General features: G+C 31.2%; 1 protein-coding gene across 1 annotated transcript in view; it reads left to right on the forward strand.

The window, feature by feature from the left end:
• Nucleotides 1–246: 246 nt before the first annotated feature.
• The window catches only part of Mtp (microsomal triacylglycerol transfer protein), a 70323-nt gene continuing 44932 nt past the window's right edge, over nt 247–25637 (forward strand). The window contains exons 1-4 of the mRNA XM_065499751.1: nt 247–469; nt 13284–13796; nt 13866–14158; nt 14223–15159. Of these exons, the coding sequence (XP_065355823.1) occupies nt 412–469; nt 13284–13796; nt 13866–14158; nt 14223–15159 (1801 nt within the window). The 5' untranslated portion in view covers nt 247–411. The remainder of the gene's footprint in view (nt 470–13283; nt 13797–13865; nt 14159–14222; nt 15160–25637) is intronic.

Genomic DNA, 25637 nt, shown 5'->3' on the forward strand with positions numbered 1-25637 from the left:
TGGCGAAAAATACAACAAGCCCAAAAGCAAAAACAACAACAGGCAACTTTGACAGCTCAGACCTTAAACCAAAAACAAAATTGCTTGTGGTTTTTGTAAATGTTGTATTTGTTGTAGTACTGTCGCTACTTTATTAATTTACTTTGGTTGTAGTTACGCTGCCACCTTGTTAATACATCTTGATATCGGTGTTTTCTTTATTCATTGTTCTTCGTTCCTCATTCACACAGTGCACTTTCTCTTTTTGTTCTTAATACTTGTTTGGCGAAGTGCTAAAATCGGGCTTGACTGAACTAAATTAAAGAAATATCAATGAAACCAGCAATACAACAATATTGATAAAAACGAATTTGATAATTTCGGCAAATAATCTATTAAACAAGAAAATTTCCTCAAACATTTGTGATCAGTATGATTTTAAGATGGTTAACTATAATTTTATGCTTAATATGTTCAAGTTGTTTAGCGGGTAAGTGGCAAAGACCAAAAAAGGCACAAAAGAAATTAATAAATTCCGATAGTTTTTTGAGCATAATTAAAGCGTACATGTATGTTTATGAAAATGATGCATGGAACACATTGAAGACAGCAGGCTACCAACTGCAATCTGTCAAAATTAGAATACACACCGCTGTAGCCGAATTAAACTAATTTATATTTCTGTCAACTACAAAGCAGAAATAGTGTTGATAATATAATAAAAAATGTAAATCAAATGAGTGCTTAAAAAAATATATTTTTTTTACTTAATTAAGAGAAGTTTTTGATAACCATATTGATGTAAATTAATAACGGGTACATAATTAATTATAACCATACTAGCTGTCTCGGCAAACGTTGTCCTGCCATACAAATTATATTATACATACATAATTTCATAAAAATCGGTAGAGCCGTTTCGTTCTGTTTGAATTATTTGGATATTTTGCTAATATAAAATACTTAAATCGCGATTAAAAAATGTGTAAATTAGGTTTTATACGTATTTTTTTCTGGATAGGGACCCCCTAATGACCTAGCAGTATGAAATATACTTTACGACCTATTCTCATACCTACCAAACATACATACAAAATTTCATAAAAATTGGTTGAGCCGTTTCGGAGGAGTTCAAACACTAACATTGTGACACGAGATTTTTTTATATTAGATATATATGTCTACTCAAAATAATTGTTTAAATCTTAATTACTTTGGAATTTTGTACGGTTATTTTTTATTAAAGTGGCACCACTGAATTGTAAATCAGCTGTTTACTTTGTAGCTGTCGTCTTTAAAATAATTCAGTAGCTGTCACACGACTACAACTCCAGCCAGCAGAATTTGTGGTCGTGTAGCCTGCTGTCTTCAATGTGTTCAATGCATGAGGGATGTGGAATTTATTATTATTGTAGTATGTATTACAACACAACTAGTTGCTGAAGAAAGTAAAGCTTAGAATATTCAAATATTTCTAATAAACGTTTAATTAAACTAATTAATATAATTTATTTGAACGGAAAAAGTACATTGTTTATTGATATTAATAGATTTAACAAATGACTGCAGATTAAATTATTGAAAAGTTTTTGTTAGACATTTTCAGTTTTAAAATTCTTTGTTGTTTTACTTTTCTTTAAAAAATTTTTCTATATTTATGTGATAACCATAGAATAAACACATAGAACGGAAGGAGAGAGTAATATATATGGAAAAATTACTCTCTTTTCACACATACGGGAGATACAATAACAAAATACATGCAACACATTCTCATGAATTAGGTTTTTGACAACAGACTTAGGTTTTTGGCTCTCAGTTACCTATCTAGTTGTTGTCTATGGTGATAACCTTTTTTAATAATCAGTGTTTTGAGGTCATTCTAAATATTAATATAGGTGAAAGTTATTATGTTTATAATTATTATTGTTGTTTGTTCTTTTTATACAACATTGAACATCCCAGAACTCACCATAATTTTTATTCTCTGTGCGATGAAAATTTATAAGTGACGTGGCTAGACTTGCCAACCGTACCGTTTTCGACGGGACTGACCAGTTTTAGAGTCGAATGTCCCGTGTCCCGGCGATACTCTGAACGGGACGCCATTTGTCCCGTTTAAAAAAAAAACTTTTTCATTAATTACCACAAAAAATATAAAAAAATCAAAAATTGGAAATACCGATAAACAAGGATGCTTTATTTTCTGAAATATAGTATTTTCTAAAAACTGAATATCACTATTTAACAATATACATAGGTACTTAGTGCATTAACTTCTATGAGTTTCAATAAACTCATTAGTAAACATTATTTAACTTTCATGAAAAATAAATGGCACGATACTCGATCTAGGATGCTTCTACTGTAGTTAAAGGTGAGTTGTTGGTCCATTGAAATGGACTGAGTTTGTCGAATTTATTACTTCAAATAATAATAAAAAAACTGATAAAAGCGATTAAAAATTTAAATTTTAAATTATGGACTGAAATAGGTAAACTTTATTAAATAACCCGCTGCGCTTCGTTACTCCTACGTAGTAAAATAAAAAAATTTTAAAGATTTTATAAACTATTTTTTTAATGAGGTGAAACAAATTAGGTAAAATTATAAAAAATAGATTTTCAGACAAAGTTTGAAGAATCTCGCAATTTTAATTATCCAGATATTAGGGTATTCAATTAATCGGGTTTCTGGTTTAATCGGTTAATCGAGCAAATAATTAATCGGGGCTTAGATTTATTCGGTTAATAATCGGTTAATTTAAAATTATTCGATTAACCGAATAATTTATATTTTAATTTTAAATTGAAAATACAACCATGAATTTTGTGTACAAAAACATTCAACCAAAAAATAATAGCAAATATGGTATTTGAGATCCTTTTTGTATACACATGTGAGTTTTATAGAATTTTAGTGAGATTTTCTGAAATAATCTTTTAAAAAAAGAATATAATTTAAATGTTTTCCTTTGTTAAGTTCTGATAAAAGACTTATTTCAAAAAACAAGTAAGAGTGCTTGACCCATTGTAGGTCCAACTTACTATGGTCTTATATACGTCGTTGCAAATGTCTTTGAAATATCTATCATTAGATATCCATATTGTCTATATTAATGTCTTAGTAATCCAAATATAGGTCAAAAATAGGTAAAAAATCGAGGTTGTCTTGGTTTTTTCCTCATATCTCAGCCATTTGTGGACCGATTTTGCTGATTTGAAATAGCAAAATTCTCGAAAGCATGTCTGACAGAATTATTGAAGATTTGGATCCCGAAGATATCTGGGGTCTTCAAAAAACTGATTTCAACAGACAGACAGACAGACGGACATGGCTTAATCGACTCCGCTATCTATAAGGATTCAGAATATATATACTTTATAGGGTCGGAAATGAAAAATGTAGAAATTACAAACGGAATGACAAACTTATATATACCCTTCTCACGAAGGTGAAGGGTATAACAAGTTTCGTCTATACATGTAAATACAAACAAAGTTTGAAATACATGTAAATTAAATATGTCAGTTGTTATACTCACTAAACAAAATATGTATGTAATTTTAATTTGAAATTTGTATTTGAATTGAAACGGAAAAATAAATACAAAAATGTGTTAAAGTGCAACAAAAAAAAGGAATTTCGGTTAATCGGTTAATCGACACAAATTAATCGGTTTATTTGTTATTTGAAAATCGGCAATTTTAAATTATTCGAACAGTTAACCGTCCATAATTAATCGGTTAACCGATTAACGGTTAATCGATTGAATACCCTACCAGATATTCAAAATTTACTATGTACTTTGAATGGCCATTTTAGCTAAACTCTGTACAGTGATAAGAATTTGATTCATACAAAGTTTAAATACATTACAATTACTCCAGATATTCGAAATTAACTATATACTTTGTATGGGAGGTGTCACTCCCACTAATCCAATCCCGACCATTTTACAGCCAAACTATGTAAAATGATAAGTGAGCTATCGGACAAGTTTGAGGAATCTCGCAATTATAGTTCTGAAAATATTTATTTTCCCAATTTGTTTAAACTTCATGTCGTGATATGAAATTGATTCATATAAAGTTTGAAGAATTTCACAATTATAGTACTCCAGATATTTGAAAATAACTATTTACTTTAAAAAATTCAGTCTCGCCCATTTTCAGTCAATCTCAACAAGAATAGTAACAAGAATTTGATTCATACAAAGTTTAAATACTTTACAATTATAGTACTCCAGATATTCGAAATTAACTATTTACTTTGTATGAGAGATGTCACGCCCACTAACACAATAACATTTTCACCCAAAAAATGTAGAATAGTAAGGGTGATATTAGGGCAAAATTTTAAGACTTCCACAATTATAGTTCTCCAGATATTCGAAAATAACTATTTACTCCTGTATAAAGTTCGAAGACTTTCACAGTAATAGCTCTCCAGATTTTACACAATTAAAATTAATGTGTTATTGTTGATTGATTAATAAATAAAATAGGATAACACTGCTTCAAAATAACACTTTTTGTCAGAACTTGAAAAGCGTCCTAATGGAGGTTGTATGCCTATTCGTAATTTTTCAAATTCAACAATAGTTATTTTAATTTTTTTCTATGAAAACCAATTTTTTTTTTGCACAGAGCTTTAAAGACAATTTTATATAGACAAAAAGGAGATATTACTTATTAAAATCGGTTTATATTTGCAAAAGTTATTAAACATTTTCGAGAAAAGTTCGAAAATATTTACCCTGTTTTTTTTACATTTATATGCGCTGGGGGAGAAAATACTCAAAAAGGTATTAATGAAAAGTTGAATAACTTTTACAGTTTTCATCCGATTTGAAAAATTAAAACCATGTTTTATTAAGAACTTTTCTTTATACATTGATATACATTTTTATAAGCTTTCATATCAAAATAAGCAATGAAAAGCGACTCAAATAAAAAAAGATCGTAACAAAAACAATACTTATAACTTACAAATGTATCAATAAATGCATGTCATTTTGAAGCGTAATATGTTTTCTTTACCAACACGTTAAAAAAAATAAAAATTGAACAAAAACTGACTGAGTTACAGATCGATAAGTTGAAAAACATCACTGTAAACCAGAGGTGGCCAGAAAGAGAGTGTTTAAAATGCATATGGTGTAGTGTAAAATATAAAAGAGAACACAAATGAATATATGTGTACTTTGCACCGAAAATTAAATTAAATTGTTTTTGTTTTGTGTTTATTTTGAGTTTTTGCTGAGAACATTCGTATTGCATGTTTGGCCACCTATGCTGTAAACGATTTTTTCAGACTAACTGCTGAATTTGAATGTGTTTCTGAAATTGTTTGACACAATTTGTAATGTACTCAGCAAGTCCTACAACCCACACTAGGTCATTTTCCATGTTTTTTTTCCATCGTTCTCTGATCATTTAGTGGTGTCCCGTTTTGGAAATTTTAAAAGGTGGCAAGTCTAGACGTGGCCAGCATCAGCCTTCCTACATATTCCATATTTTTGTTTACTTTGTAGCTGTCGTCTTTAAAATAATTCAGTAGCTGCCACACGACTACAACTGTAACCAGCAGAATTTGTGTTCGTGTAGTCGTGTAGCCTGTTGTCTTGAATGTGTTTAATGCATTATATATAGAGTTTGACATACGGACGTACGGGCGAATATTTTTTATATATGTAGTTTGACATTTGTGCGTGCTATTTCTATAATCAGCTGTGCTGCCGATGGCACCTTATTAAATGCACCTTGGAATAAACGCATAGAACGGTAGGAGCAAGGCGAATTTATGTACAAGGTGATGTCGGTGGCGAATTCAGGCAAATACGAGCGAATTCATGCATTTTTTATACATGGAGTTTGACATTCGAAACAATGAGAGAGTGGTTTTGAATGTCAAACTCCATATATAAAAAATGCATGAATTTGATCGTATTTGCCTGAATTCGCCACTGACACCACCTTGTATATAAATTCGCCTTGGGAAGGAGCAAGGCGAATTTATAGATTCTATAGATTCGCCCAAGGCGTATTTAACAAGGTGACAGCAGTGGCGAATTGAAAAAAATACAGGTGAATTCATTTATTTTTTATATATAGAATTTGACATACGGACGTACGGGCGAATATTTTTTATATATGTAGCTTGGCATTTGTACGTGCTATTTCTATAATCAGCTGTGCTGCCGATGGCACCTTATTAAAGAGAGTAAAGAAGTACTCTCTTTTCACACATACGGGTGCAGTGATGTTAACCGTACGGTAATTAATGTATTGAACGGTAATTTAGTCCTCCGCATGATATAAAAAAATTACAAGGTAGTTTCCTAGGTGCATTTAATAAGGTGCCATCGACAGCACAGCTGATTATAGAAATAGCTCGCACAAATGTCAAACTACATATATAAAAAATATTCGCCCGTATGTCAAACTCTATATTAAGGCGTATTTAACAAGGTGACAGCAGTGGCGAATTGAAATAAATACAGGCGAATTCACTTATTTTTTATATATGGAGTTTGACATAATGGCGTTCCGGCGAATATTTTTTATATATGCAGTTTGACATTATCGCGTGTTAGTTCTGTAATCAGCTGTTCTCGCGAGGTCACATTAGATTCGCCTTGCTCCAAGGTGCATTTCATAAGGTGCCATCGGCAGCACAGCTGATTAGAGAAATAGCTCGCACAAATGTCAAACTACATATATAAAAAATATCCGCCCGTACGCCCGTATGTCAAACTCTATATATAAAAAATAAGTGAATTCGCCTGTATTTATTTCAATTCGCCACTGCTGTCACCTTGTTAAATACGCCTTGGTAGTTTCATTTATATTTTTTTGACAAGAAAGGGGATTTTTGAAGTTTATTTTATTTGTAAATATTCAGTGAAGTGTTGCCACATTTAGAAAAATGTTTCAATACTCCGAGAAATTTTAAATGAAATATGTGTAGTATGTAACAGTTCACAATACTGCAATTTGTATTTAAAATAGATAAAAAACGGATTAATCTAAGTCGTGTGCCTTTATATCACATAGGCCATGACAATTAAGAGCTGCCCGAAGATAGTGATACCTTTTTCAATCAGACTTTAAAAAAATGGATGTTTTTAAATTTATCAGAGAAATTCTAACGTTGCCTCAATTGTTGCATTAAAAGGATTTTGTGGTCGACTTTCTTTTATAAAACTAACCTGTGCTACAAACGTGTTACTGCAGTCTTTACTGGAACTACTTTCTGTGTTGGCTAGAGATTCATCATACCAAGAATCGGAGAGTTGTCCCAATGAAATTGTCTCTCAAATCTTGTTAAGAGATTACACAAACGGTTGTACATTCGTAAAATTGTTCTCTTATTCGTAGAGGTGCAAGAGGTTTGTGCCGGCAAACAGCTTTGTGATTTAGTTGCAGATATAACCACAATCAAGCATAAACTAAATCCTTATATTAACGATACGCAGGAATTGAAAACCTTGGCCAGAATTGTGTTGCTGCTCAATGCCTTGGATAAACGCACAATAATATTTTGAATAAAATATTTTTATACCCTTCACCTTCGTGAGAAGGGTATATATAAGTTTGTCATTCCGTTTGTAATTTCTACATTTTTCATTTCCGACCCTATAAAGTATATATATTCTGGATCCTTATAGATAGCGGAGTCGATTAAGCCATGTCCGTCTGTCTGTCTGTCTGTCTGTCTGTCTGTCTGTCTGTCTGTCTGTCTGTCTGTCTGTCTGTCTGTCTGTCTGTCTGTCTGTCTGTCTGTCTGTCTGTCTGTCTGTCTGTCTGTCTGTCTGTCTGTCTGTCTGTCTGTCTGTCTGTCTGTCTGTCTGTCTGTCTGTCTGTCTGTCTGTCTGTCTGTCTGTCTGTCTGTCTGTCTGTCTGTCTGTCTGTCTGTCTGTCTGTCTGTCTGTATGTCTGTCTGTCTGTCTGTCTGTCTGTCTGTCTGTCTGTCTGTCTGTCTGTCTGTCTGTCTGTCTGTCTGTCTGTCTGTCTGTCTGTCTGTCTGTCTGTCTGCCTGTCTGTCTGTCTGTCTGTCTGTCTGTCTGTCTGCCTGTCTGTCTGTTGAAATCAGTTTTCTGAAGACCCCAGATATCTTCGGGATCCAAATCTTCAATAATTCTGTCAGACATGCTTTCGAGAATTTTGCTATTTAAAATCAGCAAAAATCGGTCCACAAATGGCTGAGATATGAGGAAAAAACCAAGACAACCTCGATTTTTGACCTATATCTGGATTACTATGACATTAATATAGACAATATGGATATCTAATGATAGATATTTCAAAGACATTTGCAACGACGTATATAAGACCATAGTAAGTTGGACCTACAATGGGTCAAAATCGGGAAAAAAATTTTTAACCCGAATTTTTTTTTTCAAAAAAAAAAAATTTAAAGAACCAAAAAAAAATTTTTAAAATTTAAAAAAAAAAAATTTTTAAATTTAAAAAAAAAAAAAAAATTTAATTTAAAAAAAAAAAATTTAAATTTAAAAAAAAAAAAATTTAAAATAACAATCGAACAATTTTTTTTTTCCAAAAATTAAAAAAACAACTGGAAAAAAATTAAATTTTGTTTACCTAAAAATTAAAATTTTGAAGTATAATTTGGTGAAGGGTATTTAAGATTCCCGATTTTGACCCATTGTAGGTCCAACTTTCTATGGTCTTATATACATACGTCGTTGCAAATGTCTTTGAAATATCTATCATTAGATATCCATATTGTCTATATTAATGTCTTAGTAATCCAGATATAGGTCAAAAATCGAGGTTGTCTTGGTTTTTTCCTCATATCTCAGCGATTTGTGGACCGATTTTGCTGATTTTAAATAGCAAAATTCTCGAAAGCATGTCTGACAGAATTATTGAAGATTTGGATCCCGAAGATATCTGGGGTCTTCAGAAAACTGATTTCAACAGACAGACAGACAGACAGACAGAAATTACAAACGGAATGACAAACTTATATATACCCTTCTCACGAAGGTGAAGGGTATAAAAACATTGACAAAAGTCTATATACGACCACAGCATGTCCTGTTTTTTTTTTAATACTAACAGATAAGCATGCAATTTATTAAGTCTACAGTTCAAACAATATTCAGTAACTTTGAAAACACTTGTAGAGTTAAACACATGCTGCGAAGTGGTCGCCCAAAGAAACTACATCGTAGATATGTAATCTTCATTTTAAAAGAAGTCAACAAAAACTCAAAAGTAAATACCACAAAATTGGCCAAAGAATTCGCAACAAGATCAGAAGTTATTGTTCATCCACGAACAATTCAAAGAACCTTAAATAATAATGGTAATTAAAGCAGAACTCCTCGTAAATTAGCGAACGGATCGCAAACTTCGTTTGGAATTCTCCCAAAAGCACTTTGAAAAGGACATGGAATTCTGGAAGCGAGTTTTGTTCACTGATGAGTTGAAGTATAACATATTTGGAAGTGATGGGAGAGATAAAGTATGGCGCAAAACAAATACAGCAATGGATCCGAAAAACTTACTCGCTACAGTTAAGCATGGTGTTGGCAGTGTGATGGTTTGGGGTACTGTCGCTGCTTCTGGAGTGGGAAAGTTAGTGTTTATTGAGGATAATATGGAACGTTATCAGTACAAATCCATTTTGGAACAAAACACGTGTGGGAAATTCTACAACGGAAGATCCGAAAACATCTTATTACTTGTGCACCAATGTTAAAGGAGAACCTTCCAGAAGAACGGCAAAATATAACGTCCGCAGAACTGGAAAATTTAGTTGCTTCGATGCTCAGACGGTTGTAGATGCCCGTGGTGGCCCAACAAAATATTGAATTTAATGAAAATTTGCATTCGCTGAAAAATGTTTATTTAGTGTAGAGATCGTATGTAGACTTTTGTCAACATATTTTTTTAATTTTTTGTGAATAAAAGTTAAATTAATTATAAATTTAGCGAAATTTTTTTGTTATATTACTAAAAATGCATTTGAAATAAAACTGCATCATTACTTTTACTTATTATGGTTTAGAAGTCCGCGAGTTACGAAAATAATGGTCGTATGTAGACTTTTGTCGGTCACTGTACATATTTCTCATTAAAATAATCATAAAATTTTAAGGATGATGATAACCAACTACCGCTAAGCAAAATATATTTAGGCGGTAAAGTAATCGTAAGTCTTTCAAGTATGGATATTTTAACATACAAATTAGTATTAAAAACTGATTGCAAACATTTTTTAATCAAATCAAATGCAATCATTAAAAACATTGACGTAATAAATCCACAATTGTTCGATACCAATATTTCTGTAATTCTTTGATGAAATTGATAAGGAATTTATGCTTATAAGGCAAATAAAAGATGTTGATAAAAATTCTGCTGTTTTACAAACTTGGTTCTATACATAATATAACAATAAAAGGTAGAATCACTACAAAATATGTTCTCAATTATACATGCCTTGAATTGTCAGACTAATATAAAATAAAAAATAAAAGTACAATTGAAATAAAACATAAAAAATTAACTAAATTGAAAAATTTAAATTCAATTTAAACAAGTAAGAGTGCTATATTCGGCTATGCCGAATCTTATATACCCTTCACCTTTGTTGTGGATGCATTATTATTTTTTATAATAAGTCTATAGGTATGTATGTACATTGCCCACTTTCAGCGTACAGCATCCTAAATTTATCAAGAACACAAAAAACAACAACAACGCCAAACGAAACAGAACACCAAAAGAAAAAACAAAAACAAAATACGCAAGGCAATGAAACCAACACTCATCCAAACATACGTTTAATTGTATAAAAAACAACAACAACGCCAAAAGAAACAAAACACAAAAGAAAAACAAAATACGCAAAGCATGCACATTCAAACATACGATTTGTTGATTTTTTGTCAAAAAAACCAACACACAACCAAAGTAAATTAATAAAGTAGACTCAGTAGAACAGCTGACTATTTTTTTTACTTTGGTCTGAACTGTCAATTCACTTGTGGTTGTTGTGGCGAAAAATACAACAAGCCCAAAAGCAAAAACAACAACAGGCAACTTTGACAGCTCAGACCTTAAACCAAAAACAAAATTGCTTGTGGTTTTTGTAAATGTTGTATTTGTTGTAGTACTGTCGCTACTTTATTAATTTACTTTGCACACAACCAAACAAACGTTTAGTTGTATAAAAAACAACAACAACGCCAAAAGAAACAAAACACAAAAAAAAACAAAATACGCATAGCTTGCACATCCAACCATACGTTTTGTTGTTTTTTTGTCAAAGCATGCAATACATTGTGTTTTTTGATGAAATTTTCAGAGGTTGTCTCGGATTTTTGCTCATATCTCCGTTATTTATGGACGGATTTTGCTGATTTTAAATAGCAAAATTCTCGAAAGTATGTCTGACAGAATTGTTGAAGATTTGGATCCCGGAGATATCTGGGGCCTTCAGAAAATTGATTTCAACAGACAGACGGACAGACAGACAGACGGACAGACAGACAGACAGACATGGCTTAATCGACTCCGCTATCTATAAGGATCCAGAATATATATACTTTATAGGGTCGGAAATGAAAAATGTAGAAATTACAAACGGAATGACAAACTTATATATACCCTTCTCACGAAGCTGAAGGGTATAAAAATACATACATATAAGAAGAAACATGCGTGTTAAATGTTGTTTGTGTAAATGTTCATTTGAACAAAATCTCGTAAGATTTATAAAATGTCCTGAAAATAAAATTAAAGAATGGAGTGCAGCCTGCGGTGTGGAGCTGAAGAAACACTCCCGGATTTGCATGCATCATTTCAATGACTCCGATAATATTGAACTGCATGAAGTCACAAAACGTGCACGTCTAATGCCAAATGCGACACCAAAGAATAACAAGAAGGGAAGCCTCTCAATTTTTCTACAACAACAACTTCTCTCTCTTCTCACATACTAGTAGTATATGAATTCAACACACTTGAGAGAGAGATTTAACTTCAAAACTTTTTCTTGAAAATTGCACAAAATTGCAATTCTAACACACACTTTCACCATCACATAATATTTTTATTATTTTTTTCCACACATTTGAACCATTTAAATAACCGAAACGTGTATATTTTGCACAAACGAAAAAAATATTTTTTTAATTTTTTTGACATTAATTTTTTGGGGGTTGAAATAAAAACTAAAATAAACACATTTGTAAAATTTCGTATTGGAAATTAATAAAAAAATTTAAATAAACTTAATTTTTGCAGAAATTATGGAATAAAAAGCGGAAAAATCTATTTATTAAACCTCTCCAGATCAAATATCATTCAAATAATTTGAGAATTGTTTGAATTTTTGTAATACAATTTTGTTATAATTTTTAAGGTCGCTTTTTTACAACTCTGTGTGTTTGAGGAGTGTGGTGAAAGTGGTTTGAAAACCAATACATATAAATAAAATGATACCAATACATTCTTATAGTTAGGTTTTTTTTGACAACCGACTTAGGGTTTTTTTGACAGCGTTTCACTTCTTGTTATTATTCTTTGTGCGACACCTTCTCTTGAGCCAGTAAAAGGCGTAAATGATTTTTTTTCGAATAAATTATGTATTTCAAATATTTTTCAATTTTCATTTGTTGTTATTCGTGTTTTTGGATTTCTGTTTTTTATTTTTCTATTATTTGACGTAACAACACACAAAAAAATCCATAGGTTATATTTCCTAAGAATAGAGTATAAATTTAACTAAGCGCAAGGGTAGAATGGCATTTATAAAGTTTCTTAGTTAATATAACTAAAATTTTAGATAATTTCATACATACCCTTTTGCACCAAAAATATTTTCAATTGACAATAAAATAAACAAAAACAACATCGAAAAAGGATACCAAACATCAAATAACTAATTCCAATAGTTATATTAACATAGTTTTTAGGTAAAGTGTATTGTTTGAATTACCTATTGGCAAAGATAATAAAACTTAAGTTTTTAGTTTTCATATAAAAAGAAATTAACTATTTAAGCTTAGTTAATATAGCCTCGATTATTTTTTTTTGTGAAGGCATAGCATTTTAAACTCTCTCCCTGGTGATTCTACCTTCTAATGGTTGTATCATGCCTCTAATCTAATAATTGTATCTGGTTAGTTTTGCCATGCTATTTAAGAAATTATTTATACATAAATGTTATGAATTGAAATCAATTACTTCTATTTAAGTTGAAACCTTTTTCTGTGTAATGAAAATTTGTTTCACATTTTCTAATTAAAAGCCATCTCTTTCCAGCATCTTGGCCCCTCATACCCTATGCGAGTCAACAGTACTATGTACTTGAAAATAAAGTTTCTACAAAACAATTGCATCATGTCTCAACACAGGAAACGAGTTACACATTCAGTTCACTACTCAAAATCAATTCCGTATGGAACACAGAAAAGGAGCAACTTATAGAAGTTTACTTTACCGAAAATCGTGTCACCGCTCCGAGCAAAAAGGGCAATGCAAAAGTACAAGAGATTGATAAAATTCCCGACAGACCCTTCTACATCAGTTTCATCGAAAACAAACCAAATAAAATTATCGCACATACTTCACGGGATCAATCTCTGTTAAATATTGAACGGGGAATAGCATCATTAATGCACATTAATTTTGAAAATGGACCCGTAAGCGAAATAGATGTTTCGGGAATTTGTAATAATTTCTATAATATTAAATCGTCTACAAAAGTAAATAAAATTAAAACAGACTGTTCGCACTGGGATTTGAAGGTCAATTATCGGGGCGAAAAGCCTTTAGGTAAATGAAATGAAAATATAAAGATGTATTAACAAAAACAACTAATAGTAATCTAATGTATAATTTTAGGTGTTCATCAGAAATCATTTGAAAGAGTTGAATATGATTTGTCAGCTGATGGCCAGTTATTGACAGCCTCTTCGGTTGAAAGTCACAAACTAAATTTGGAAGCCCAGCCAGAAGTAGGTACTAAAGTGGAGTCGTTGTTTGTATTAAAACATAGTACTTTTACCTCAGAGCCTGTGGAGCAGCTAGCTTATAAAACTTCTGATGAAGCTATTAAAAGTTTGTTGGACTGGTATAGAGTATTTGATATTGAAGCTGATGTAGATGGTGTTATTAGTGAAATTAAAGATGTAAACGTAAGTTTCAGACAAAATTATAACAAAATCTCTTTACATTTTTATGTTTTCTTTAATATTGCAGTTAAAACAACAAGTTGCCTTATTCGCCAATGATTTAACTGATGATTTGATAGGCAAGGAAGCTTTAGCCGAAGCCTTTGTTAAACTTATACCTCTAGCGCGTATTACCAAACAGGAAGAATTTGAGGACATATTAAAATCCAACAAAAAGCTACACTCTCAATTGGTGGACCTTTTGGGAGCGGCACAAACTATCGATGCTCACAATGCCATTCATAAAATTTTTGATTACAATCAAAACTCGGATGTGGATTTATGGGAGAAATATTTACAATCTCTATCAGTAGGAACTCATCCCGATAGGAGTATTATCGAAGATCTCTTTGAGCGTCTAACATCGGCAGATACAGCAATAAAAAATCAAAAACTTCAAGATTCAGTACTTCAGTGTGTGACCTCTCTCACCCATCAGTCTGGCCTTGATGCTAAAGATAATCTTTTAAAAGAAATCAAACAATTTATATTAAAGAATCTCCACGAAGACTGCGAAGATGAGGTATGCCAGACTCGCTACATAAGAGCTTTACAAAATCTACAAGACCCTTCCGCTATTCCCATTTTATTGAAATATGCTTTACATGAAGAAACTAAAATATCGATTGCCGCTATGCAAGCTTTAAAATCATTCCCCACTATACATTTCAATGAGAAGCATCGGCAAGCTTTCACTAGCATCTTCTATCAAATACAAAAAAAATATGATTCCTCTGCTCGTACCTTGGCTTTGGACATTCTGTTGGCAATGAAACCAACACCAACACAGTTGGGACAATTGTTGGATTATTTGGCTTCAAGTGATCGTCATTTCGAAATTAAAACTTATGTTATACAAAAGCTGAAAATGTTGTCGGATAAATGTCCTCGTTTTAGGGCTTTGCTGGAGTCAAGCTTGTACGAGCGACCTCATGTTAATAATTATCACATTATTGGTCAAAAGGGTAAGTGAATGAATTAAATATTTTTTATATGTAACTAATAGAGAGTTAATTAAATAAATCATTAATTTGATATCAATTAAACAACTTCACTATTTCAAGTTGAAATTGCTAAAATTCGTTGCCAGATTTTTTTTTTAATTTTTCAAATTACACAAATTTACAAAAATAATATACAACAATACCCAGCAAAAAAAGTGAGGAAGAAGATGCAGAATTTTCACAACAAATAGCATGCTTGATGTACTTCCAATTTTGGTGAAAAAGCTATGAATTTTACATTAGCTTGTCATTGGAGGGATGTTGTTCATTTTTGACAACTTTTTACTTAATAAATTCGATGCTTTCGATGCGATTAAATTTCGATTTTAAGGTGTTATTTTAATGTAGGTAGTGGATACCTATATTTTTTGGCATCTTGGATGGAAATATAAATAATAGAAAAAAAGTGATGTAATTGAGCATTTATGAATTGATTTTAATGTAGTTATAAAATTTATGAAACAATGGTTGATTAATTTTAATGATTAAAAAATGTAAACATTTTTTGTATACCAATTTTTACAGGTTTTAATAAATTTTATAAAATTCAAAAAATGTAGGAAACAATTACATCAACGAAATATTTATAATTCAGTGTCAAATACCCATATTTAAAATCACATCTTCAGAGGTAGAAAAGATTCATTTGCAACTTTAGATGTGATTAAAATGTCATATGTAAAGATGCACTTCCATTGGAAAAAATATTACTCAACAGTTAAGAAAATTCATACAAATTCAAATTTAGAACATATTTATAAAACTCTGTTGGCTGTAGAAAATTTAAAAGTTACCAACACATGTGTAATTTTTTACTCATACATGTTTAGAGTTAGGTACTTTTTTACTAACACGTGTATAGAGTTAGGTACTGTTGTCAAAGAGTCAGACTACTAGTTATACTTTGGTAGTTTCATTCATAGAGCATAGACATAGAGCGGAAACTCTCCTTTCAAAGACCTAACTCAGTTTTCAGAAACCTAAGTGGTGAGAATGTATTAGTAGAAAAAACTATGTGAAAACAAAAACAACACTCGTATGCAGCGTTGCCGCTTTGGTCCAATTGGACCAAAATTGGTAGTTTCAAGTTAACAAATTGACTTTTGGTAGTTTGGTTGGTTTGTTCCGATATTTGTCGTATTTTTGAAATATAATTTTTTCTGTGTAGTTTCCGTTTAATTTTAAACATAATTTTTTTAATGTTCCTACATTTCCCAACAAACGACAGCTGTGGCTGGTCATATGTAAAACTTGCGAAGAAGATTTGCCAATGGTGTGCTCCGACCATTTCCTTAAAAGTAATATTTCAGTTAAAACAAAACGTCTGAGATTGGATAGGGATACTGTCCCAATGACCACAAGGTAACTTCAAAATACCACTTAATATGTAAATATGTTTGGGGTATATATCTCCGAAGCACAGTGGATAAGAATTCAAAATTTTTTGGAAATAAATTTCGCATTTCTAAAAGGCTGCTCCGATCCGAATAAAATAGCCAAAGTATACCAAGTAGTCCAACTCTCAATTTTTTCAAATTACTCTCTCACATATACGGGTATCGTGTGAGCTCAGAGAAATGTAAACAAATGAAATGTCTTGAAACTTTGAGAAATAAATTAAAAATTTTATTTTTTTTTAATAAACTTAAATCCAATACAGGGCACACTTAAGTATGCCCTGTATTGGCACATTTCTTCATGTATCAAAGAAATTGCAAAGGTGTATATATTCTCAAGAATGATGAAGCATTCAAATAACAAGCCGAATAAGAAATCTGATGTCTGTAACTATTGCAAAAAGAAAGGCCACTGGTTAAGTGAGTGTAGAAAATGGATCAGCGATGGTAAGCCAAAAAAAGAGATGAATAATGAAATTAAGTGTACATCACATCGAATACTGCCTCTAATTTGTGATGAAATTAATGCAATTAAATAAGATTTTTCAAATGATTGGTGGATTGAAAACGGTGCAACAACACATGTTACAAATAATAGAATATTATTTAAAACGTTTGCAAACTTTAAAGACTCCTGCAAAATTAAGGCTGCTGGAAAAGAAGTTTTGGATGTCGTTGGTAAGGGCACTATAGAAATTCAGTCAAAAGTAAACAACAAAGTACTCGTTTTTGATCTAACTTATGTTTTTTTTATGTTCCAAATATATCGAGAAACCTGTTCTCAGTGTTATCTACTCAAGATAAATTGAATAACAGTGAATTTATGTCGACGGCAACAAGTTGTAAACTTTTAGTGAACAATGAAGTTTTGTTAGTTGGTAACCGTGAGGTAGGAGGTACCTTATATAAGGCAGATATCGAACCAATTATTCTAAGTGCAAGAAATGAAATTAATTCTACCGAAGCTGTCAATACATTGCAGTTATACCATGAGCGATGGGGACATCAAGATAAACGTCACGTGCAACAAAAACTAAAAGAAGAACTTGGTATAAATGTGAAATTGGACAATAAATTGTGTGAATTCTGTGTTTATAGAAAGTCTCATCGTCTACCATTTGGCAATAGAGAAAAGGCAAGTAGTCCAGGTGAATTAATGTCAGCAGATGTATGTGGTCCATTCCCAGCATCTTTTAGCAAGACGAAATATTTATTCATATTTAAAGATTCTTATATTAAATATTGTTTTGGCTACTTCCTGAAAGAAAAATCCGAAGTTAAAGGTGTATTGAAGGAAAGTTTGGATTTTGCAAAGACTCAAGAAAATCCTATAAAAGAATTTTTAAGTGACAATGGAGGTGAGTTTGATAATTTTGAGACAAGAAAAGTTCTTAGAGAATATGGAGTAACACAAAGATTGACTGCTCCATACACTCCACAACAAAATGGTGGGAAATATTATTGAAAAATATTATCTAACAATAGTATTACGTTCCAGAAATCTTCAGATTTATTTTTGTAAGATTGTTTGTAAGTATTTTTCAATCGGACGACAGAGTAAGAGTTTGGAGAAGGCCAAACACTGAATTGGAAAATAACAATGTAGTAAACACTGTCAAACATGGTGGATAAGGGGTCATGTTGTGGGGTTGTATGGCTGCATCTGGTGTAGGAAACTTAGTTTTCATCGACGGTTCAATGGCCAAAACAGTGTACCATAATATTTTAAAAGAAAACCTACTACAATGCGCTCTAAAGTTAAAGCTTGGGAATATTTCTGTTATCAACAGTACAATGAACACAAACACACTGCCCATGACGTCTGAATATGGGTAGTGCATCATGTTCCCCACATTCTCTCGACTCCTCCGCAATCACCTGACATGAATTCCATAGGACATTTGTGGGATAAATTGGCCGAACGTGTAGAAAAGCACCATATTATTAGTAACACTCAACTTAAAGAAGTCCTGTTACAAAAATGGCAAAATATTGGAGCTTACATTAAAAAAATAATTTTCCTATTAAAAATTAGAAACTGTGTGAATATTTTTGTCCCCCTTAAAATCGAACTTCGAAACATTAGATAATTATTTTTCTGAAATGTGCCACCTTATGTTTAGTTTTTCCATATATTTCCAAAAGTTATATGTAAATAAATATTTTTGTTGAAATCCGTACGAATGTTGGGGCCTTCGTTTAAAAAATATGGACGATTAAATGCTGTGTGAATATTTAAGTCCGGTATGTATGTACATTGCCCACTTTCAGCGTACAGCATCCTAAATTTATCAAGAACACAAAAAACAACAACAACGCCAAACGAAACAAAACACCAAAAGAAAAAACAAAATACGCAAGGCAATGAAACCAACACACATCCAAACATACATATGTACGTTTAATTGTATAAAAAAGAACAACAACGCCAAAAGAAACAAAGCACAAAAAAACAAAATACGCAAAGCATCCACATCCAAACATACATACGTTTTGTTGCTTTTTTGTCAAAACAAAACCACATACACAAAGCAAAAAAACCAACACACAACCAAACATACGTTTAGTTGTATAAAAAACAACAACAACGCCAAAAGAAACAAAACACTAAAAAAACAAAATACGCAAAGCTGCACATCCAAACATACGTTTTGTTGCTTTTTTGTCAAAGCATGCAATACATTGTGTTTTTTGATGAAATTTTCAGAGGTTGTCTCGGATTTTTGCTCATATCTCCGTTATTTATGGACGGATTTTGCTGATTTTAAATAACAAAATTCTCGAAAGTATGTCTGACAGAATTGTTGAAGATTTGGATCCCGGAGATATCTGGGGCCTTCAGAAAATTGATTTGAACAGACAGACAGGCGGACATGGCTTAATCGACTCCGCTATCTATAAGGATCCAGAATATATATACTTTATAGGGTCGGAAAATTATATTGTGGAAATTACAAACGGAATGACAAACTTATATATACCCTTCTCACGAAGGTGAAGGGTATAATAAATACAACATAAAAACAATAAGCTATGAAAAGGCCTCCAGAGGTATTTTTTGATGATATTTTATATAAATATAAAGTCACTTCTTCAAATAAGGTTATTATTGCAATAAATTACAAAATTTAAAATTAAATTTGAATTAAATTTTCAAATAAAAATCGTTGTCTATTGGATCAGAAAACATTTTTATACATAGAAAATGTTCTTTCGACATCAACTGATGTATAGGAGCAAATTTAAAAGACAATATTTCTTTAACACTTTGAACGGTTAAGTTTGAATTAGAACTAATATTTTATATTTAGATGGCGCTATTATTAAATAGTGCTTATTTTATATTAAAAAAAACATATATTTTTCAATTTTGAATTTCAAACAAAGGAAGTAAAAACCTAACAGAACAACGAAAAATAAGTAAGACAAAATTTGTTTTTGATAAAGTCAAAATATGCTATTAAACAGTAAAATATGCTCTAAAAACGCAAAAATATGACATAAATATGCTCTTAAAACAAATATATGCAAAAATATGCATTTAAAGGTAAAATATGCAAAAATATGCACTAACAAATCGATGCCAAAATTCTTAAATAGTTCTGAAACGTGTAAATATCTTATGCATATGCTCATTAGACTAACAAGAAAAAACATGCATTTGCATATTTTGGTTTGCCTGATGATAACCAACTACCGCAAGTCTTTCAAGTATGGATACAAATACAAACAAATTAGTATTAAAAACTGATTGAAAACATTTTTTTAATTCAAATCAAATGCAATCATTAAAAACATTGACGTAATAAATCCCCAATTGTTCGATACCAATATTCTGTAACAGTAAAATATCCTTTTGTTTTGCATTTCCCAGAAAATGTTCAAATGGATGAATTTAATGAAATTGATAAGGAATTTATGCTTATAAGGCAAATAAAAGATGTTGATAAAAATGGCATTCTGCTGTTTTACAAACTTGGTCCTATATTCAAAACCCTCTATCTTTGATATTCATGAAAATTTCTTTTTGATGGTAAAATGTTCAGTAAAACAGCCCACATCTATGATGTGAATTTCTTACAAGCATATTGTTTTTTGCTATTTTATTTGCATTTTGGTTATTTCTCTATGTTATACAATTAATTTTTTTCGAATGCAAAAGTCTTTTCTAATAATTAATTTTCAAATATTTTTTTTGGAATAATTTCTTCTTGCAATTCATATGTTCTTTTTACGTTATCCCAATCAAGAAAGGCACGATTCATGAAACTAAAATACAAGTCAATAGTGAAAACGATTATAGAAAGGTTGTATCAGATTTTGAAACTCAAAAGAAAAGTTTTTACACTTATCAGCTGAAACGAAGCAAGGGTCTACAAGTTGTAATAAAGGTTATTGACTGTAATGTAGAACCACTCGAAATAAAGCAAAGCTTAGAAGATAAAGGTAAAGCCTTGTAACCCCGTGCTGTCGAGCGGAGAACCAACATACTGGCCTACTGACCCAAGCAAAAAATCCGATGTCATTGATTTTGCAGTTACAAAAAATTTACCAATGGAACTAATGCAGGTTAAATCTTCATTAGAATTATCCTTGGATCACTCACCCACCTTTGTTACTCTAGAAATAGTATCCCCGACTGGTCACTCTGCAATATGAAGCACGAAAATAAATTGGTTGAAATATAGAAAATATATTAGCACACACAGTACAGAAAATATATCGCTAAGAACACCAGAAGATATCGATATCTCACTCAAAAATTTTGAACAAATCTTAAAACTTGCTGTTGAACACGCCACTCAAATAACCCAACAAATAAGATACAATAGACTCTATTCTGCAGACATTGAACAGTTATTAGCTGAAAAAAGAAGAGTTCGTCGTGAGTGGCAACTCTACAGATCCCCTCAACTTAAAACGGAGCTTAGAAAATGTCGTTCTTCGTTTTGAGATTTCAGAGATTGTCAAGGCTATTGTTGATTTAAACTCCAAAAAATCACCTGGTATTGATAAAATCAGTAACAAGATGCTCCTCGAGCTACCCCAAATTGCATTAAGAATAATCCTATTTATTTTTAATGCTATATTACGCCTTGAATATTATCCACTAGAATGGAAGATTTCTTTAGTTACAATGATACCTAAGCCGGGAAAAGATCACAGTAAAGTAGAATCATATAGACCCATTAGCCTATTGTCAAATATATCAAAGCTATTCGAAAAACTGTTAATGCACAAGTTAAAGCCGATAGTGAATCATTTTGATTGTATTCCAACTCATCAATTCGGATTTCGAGAAAAACATAACACCATAGAACAAACTCACAGGTTGGTAGAAATCATATCCAAGACATTTGAAGAAAAAAAATATTGTTCTGCACTCTTCATCGATGTTTCGCAAGCCTTCGACAAAGTATGGCATGAAGGATTATCGATAAAAATAAGACAATATTGAAACGTACAGAATTCTGAGTTCTCTAAAGTGTAAAATAAAGTAATAATATAAAATAAAAACAATTGTCTTGTGAAAAATTTAAAATAAAAATTAATAACAAGCAAAAACAATTTACATTTACAAAATTCTTTTGAATAAAAACAATTTACATTGCTATCACAATGAGTGATAGCAATGCTTGTAGTGAAGACGAAATTTGTTGGCAGGTAGTTCCATCAACTAAAACAAGAAAACGTAGACAAAGTGATTCCCCAAAAATATTTTTGAACCAAAGGCAAAACATCAATAACAACACACAAGCTGTATTAAGTGACAACAATAACAATGCATCTACATCCCAAAACAACAATGTTACTAGCACCCAAAAGAATGTCAACAACAATGCTACTAGGACCGAAAATGATAATGCAAGCACATCTAGCAAGACTGCAGTTTCAAATAGCAATGTGAGTCAAAATCAATTTTATAGCTTAAGTGATGAAGATGATGAAGCAGAATCTGATGATGAACAATCTACAAATATCAATACACCAAAACCCCCACCAATTATAATACCAAATGTCGCTGATATAAGCGCGATGTTAAAAAGCTTTTCTAAACTTATTTCATCTACATCATTTAATTATAAAACTCTAAGAGATGGCCAAATAAGAATTATGGTAAAAGAAATCAATAAATATAGAATTCTGGTAACATTTCTAAAAGATAAAAACATAAAGTTTCATACTTATCAATTGAAACAAGAAAGATCCTATTGTTAAAGTTATTGTTAAAAACTTACACCCATCAATACTTATCATTGATATCAAACATGCTATTGAATCTTTAGGCCACAAAGTAAGAAATATTACTAATATAAGAAGTAGAATTACTAAGCAATCCCTTCCAATGTTCTTTATTGACTTAGAGCCTGGTTTAAATAATAAAAATGTATATGACATTAAAACTTTATGTAATGCAGTTGTTAATATTGTACCACCAAGAAAAACAAAAGATATAGTACAATGTCACCGTTGCCAGGAATTTGGCCACACAAAAACCTACTGCAGGAAAGCGGTTAATTGTGTTAAATGTGGTTTAGGTCATTTAACAGTTGATTGTACTAAAAACAATGATGATCCGCCTAAATGTATAAACTGCTTACAAAACCATCCAGCAAGTTACAGAGGTTGTATAGTATACAAACAATTATTAAGTAAAAAAGTACAACTAAATATTGCTACTAGACGTAACAATAATAGTTATAGTCATAATAATCAAGATTACCCTAATTTATGCTAACGGTCTTTCCAACCATACACAGGAAGTAGAATTATTTCTTAAATTGCACTATATAGATATTATGCTAGTGTCGGAGACACATTTTACCAGTAGATCCTTTTTTAAAATAAGAGGATATGAACTAATTACATCAAATCATCCAGATGACAGAGCACATGCTGGGGCTGCAATATTAATAAAATCTTCAATAAAATACGAACTATTAGACGAAGTTAGAGAATCACATCTTCAAGCTGCATGTATAAAGGTCAATGTCATCTAAATGACATTTCCTTTTGTGCTATATATTTTCCACCTAGATTTTCCGTTAAATGTCAACAATTTCATAATTTTTTTAATAGTTTAGGACCAAGATTTTTCGTTGCTGGAGATTTTAATGCAAAACACCAATGGTGGGGATCTAGATTGGTTAACCCTAAGGGAAGTGAACTTTATAAATGCTTAATTAATAATAACGATTCTGTGCTGTCTACGGGAAATCCCACTTATTGGCCTACAGATCCCAGAAAAATACCTGATCTTTTGGACTTTGCAGTTTATTGTGGAACTTCAAGTCAATTATTACACATCGAAGATGTTGATGAACTTAGTTCTGACCATACACCACTTTTAGCCAGTTTCAATACTTTCCTACAATCACATATAGTTAAGCACAAAATTTTTAATAACAAAACTGATTTAATGTCATTTGCTACTTGGATTGAAAGAAATGTGAGTCTTAACATTTCTTTAAAATCTCCTGAGGAAATAGATTCTGCAGTTGAAAACTTTAATAACATAATCCACGAAGCAGGATATTTATCAACTCCACAATCAAATTATAATAACAACAGAAGTCAGAGATCTTTTAAGAAATAAGAGGCGACTTAGGAAAATATGGCAAAACAGTAGAAATCCATATGATAAACAAATGTTTAATAAAGCTGCTAAAGATCCTAAAATTTTACTTTTTAAATTGAAAAATTATAAAATTTGTAACTTTCTTCAAAACCTCAACACCAGCAACACAAAAGACAATGAGTTCTTACTGTGGAAAGCAACAAACATATAAAAAGACCTAAGAAAAGAAATGTACCTATAAAAGATAACAACAATGTATGGTGTAAAACTGACAAAACTAAGGCTGAGGCATTTGCTCTTCATCTTAAAAATACTCAAATACAAATTCTTGTATAGATGAAATTATTGAATTTCTTAATAGCCCTTGTCCTATGGATTGGCCCATCAAACACATTTCACCAAATGAAGTTAATGAAGAAATACTGAAATTAAACTGCAAAAAGTCTCCAGGCTTCGACAGCATCGATGGAAAAGTGACTCAAGCTTTGCCTAAGAAAGGTATTATTTATTTAACATTAATATATAACTAGGGGGCGGATTTATATGCAAATGCATATTTTTTCTCGAACGTCCAAATACAATGTAGACCAATTATCTATCCGAATCGCACATTTTGCTGCAAAATGGCATCGATTTGTTAGTGCATATTTTTGCATATTTTATTGATAATGCATATTTTGTTATATTTTACTTCAAAATGCATATTTATATGCATATTATGCCAATTTTTAATAAAAATATAATTTTTTGTCATTAATGGGCAATACATTGTTTCAACAAATAGCAGTAGATAACATTTACTAACTAACTTCTTTCGACATCGAGAAACTGACATTAAGTTCTTCATTGCTTTAACAGTAATTGAAAATTATCATTTCAAAACATTTTTCTTCAAAAAAGTTTAGTTTTTTAAGTATCAAAAATTCATTAAATGTATCGAAAAACATTCATATTTGTTTTAATTGCAAATTCGATTTATAAGAGATTTCGTTATCGAAAGATTCACATACACAGTTACCGCTCCTGGCAGTCATTTCTACGAGACTGTCGTAAACTAGTGATTTTGGAAAACTTAGAGACACTATAGATTACATAGAGACACTTAAGTGATAATTGTCTTTATGCTAGATTCCATGGGATGTATAAAGTAACCAATTGACTGCATTACAAATAGCACGTCAAATGACCCAAAATATATAAATTGGAGTCAGCCAAGTGATCAGATATTATTTCCCTCTATAAGGGATACATTTACTAATTGCTTAATTGCTTGGTTATTACGAGATAAAAATTAAGGTTGGATGCTACTTTACAGCACGATCAAAATAGAGAAGCTCTAAAGATTATGGCTTTAAACAAGTATTCATACCTAGATATTACAATTAATATATCGTCCATCGTTTTTTCAGAAGAAAAATTATTTTAAAAATAGTTTTAGAACTTTAATTGTTTAATTCCTGGTA

The sequence above is a fragment of the Calliphora vicina genome, chromosome 2 (genome assembly GCF_958450345.1).
Source record: "Calliphora vicina chromosome 2, idCalVici1.1, whole genome shotgun sequence".
NCBI lineage: Eukaryota > Metazoa > Arthropoda > Insecta > Diptera > Calliphoridae > Calliphora > Calliphora vicina.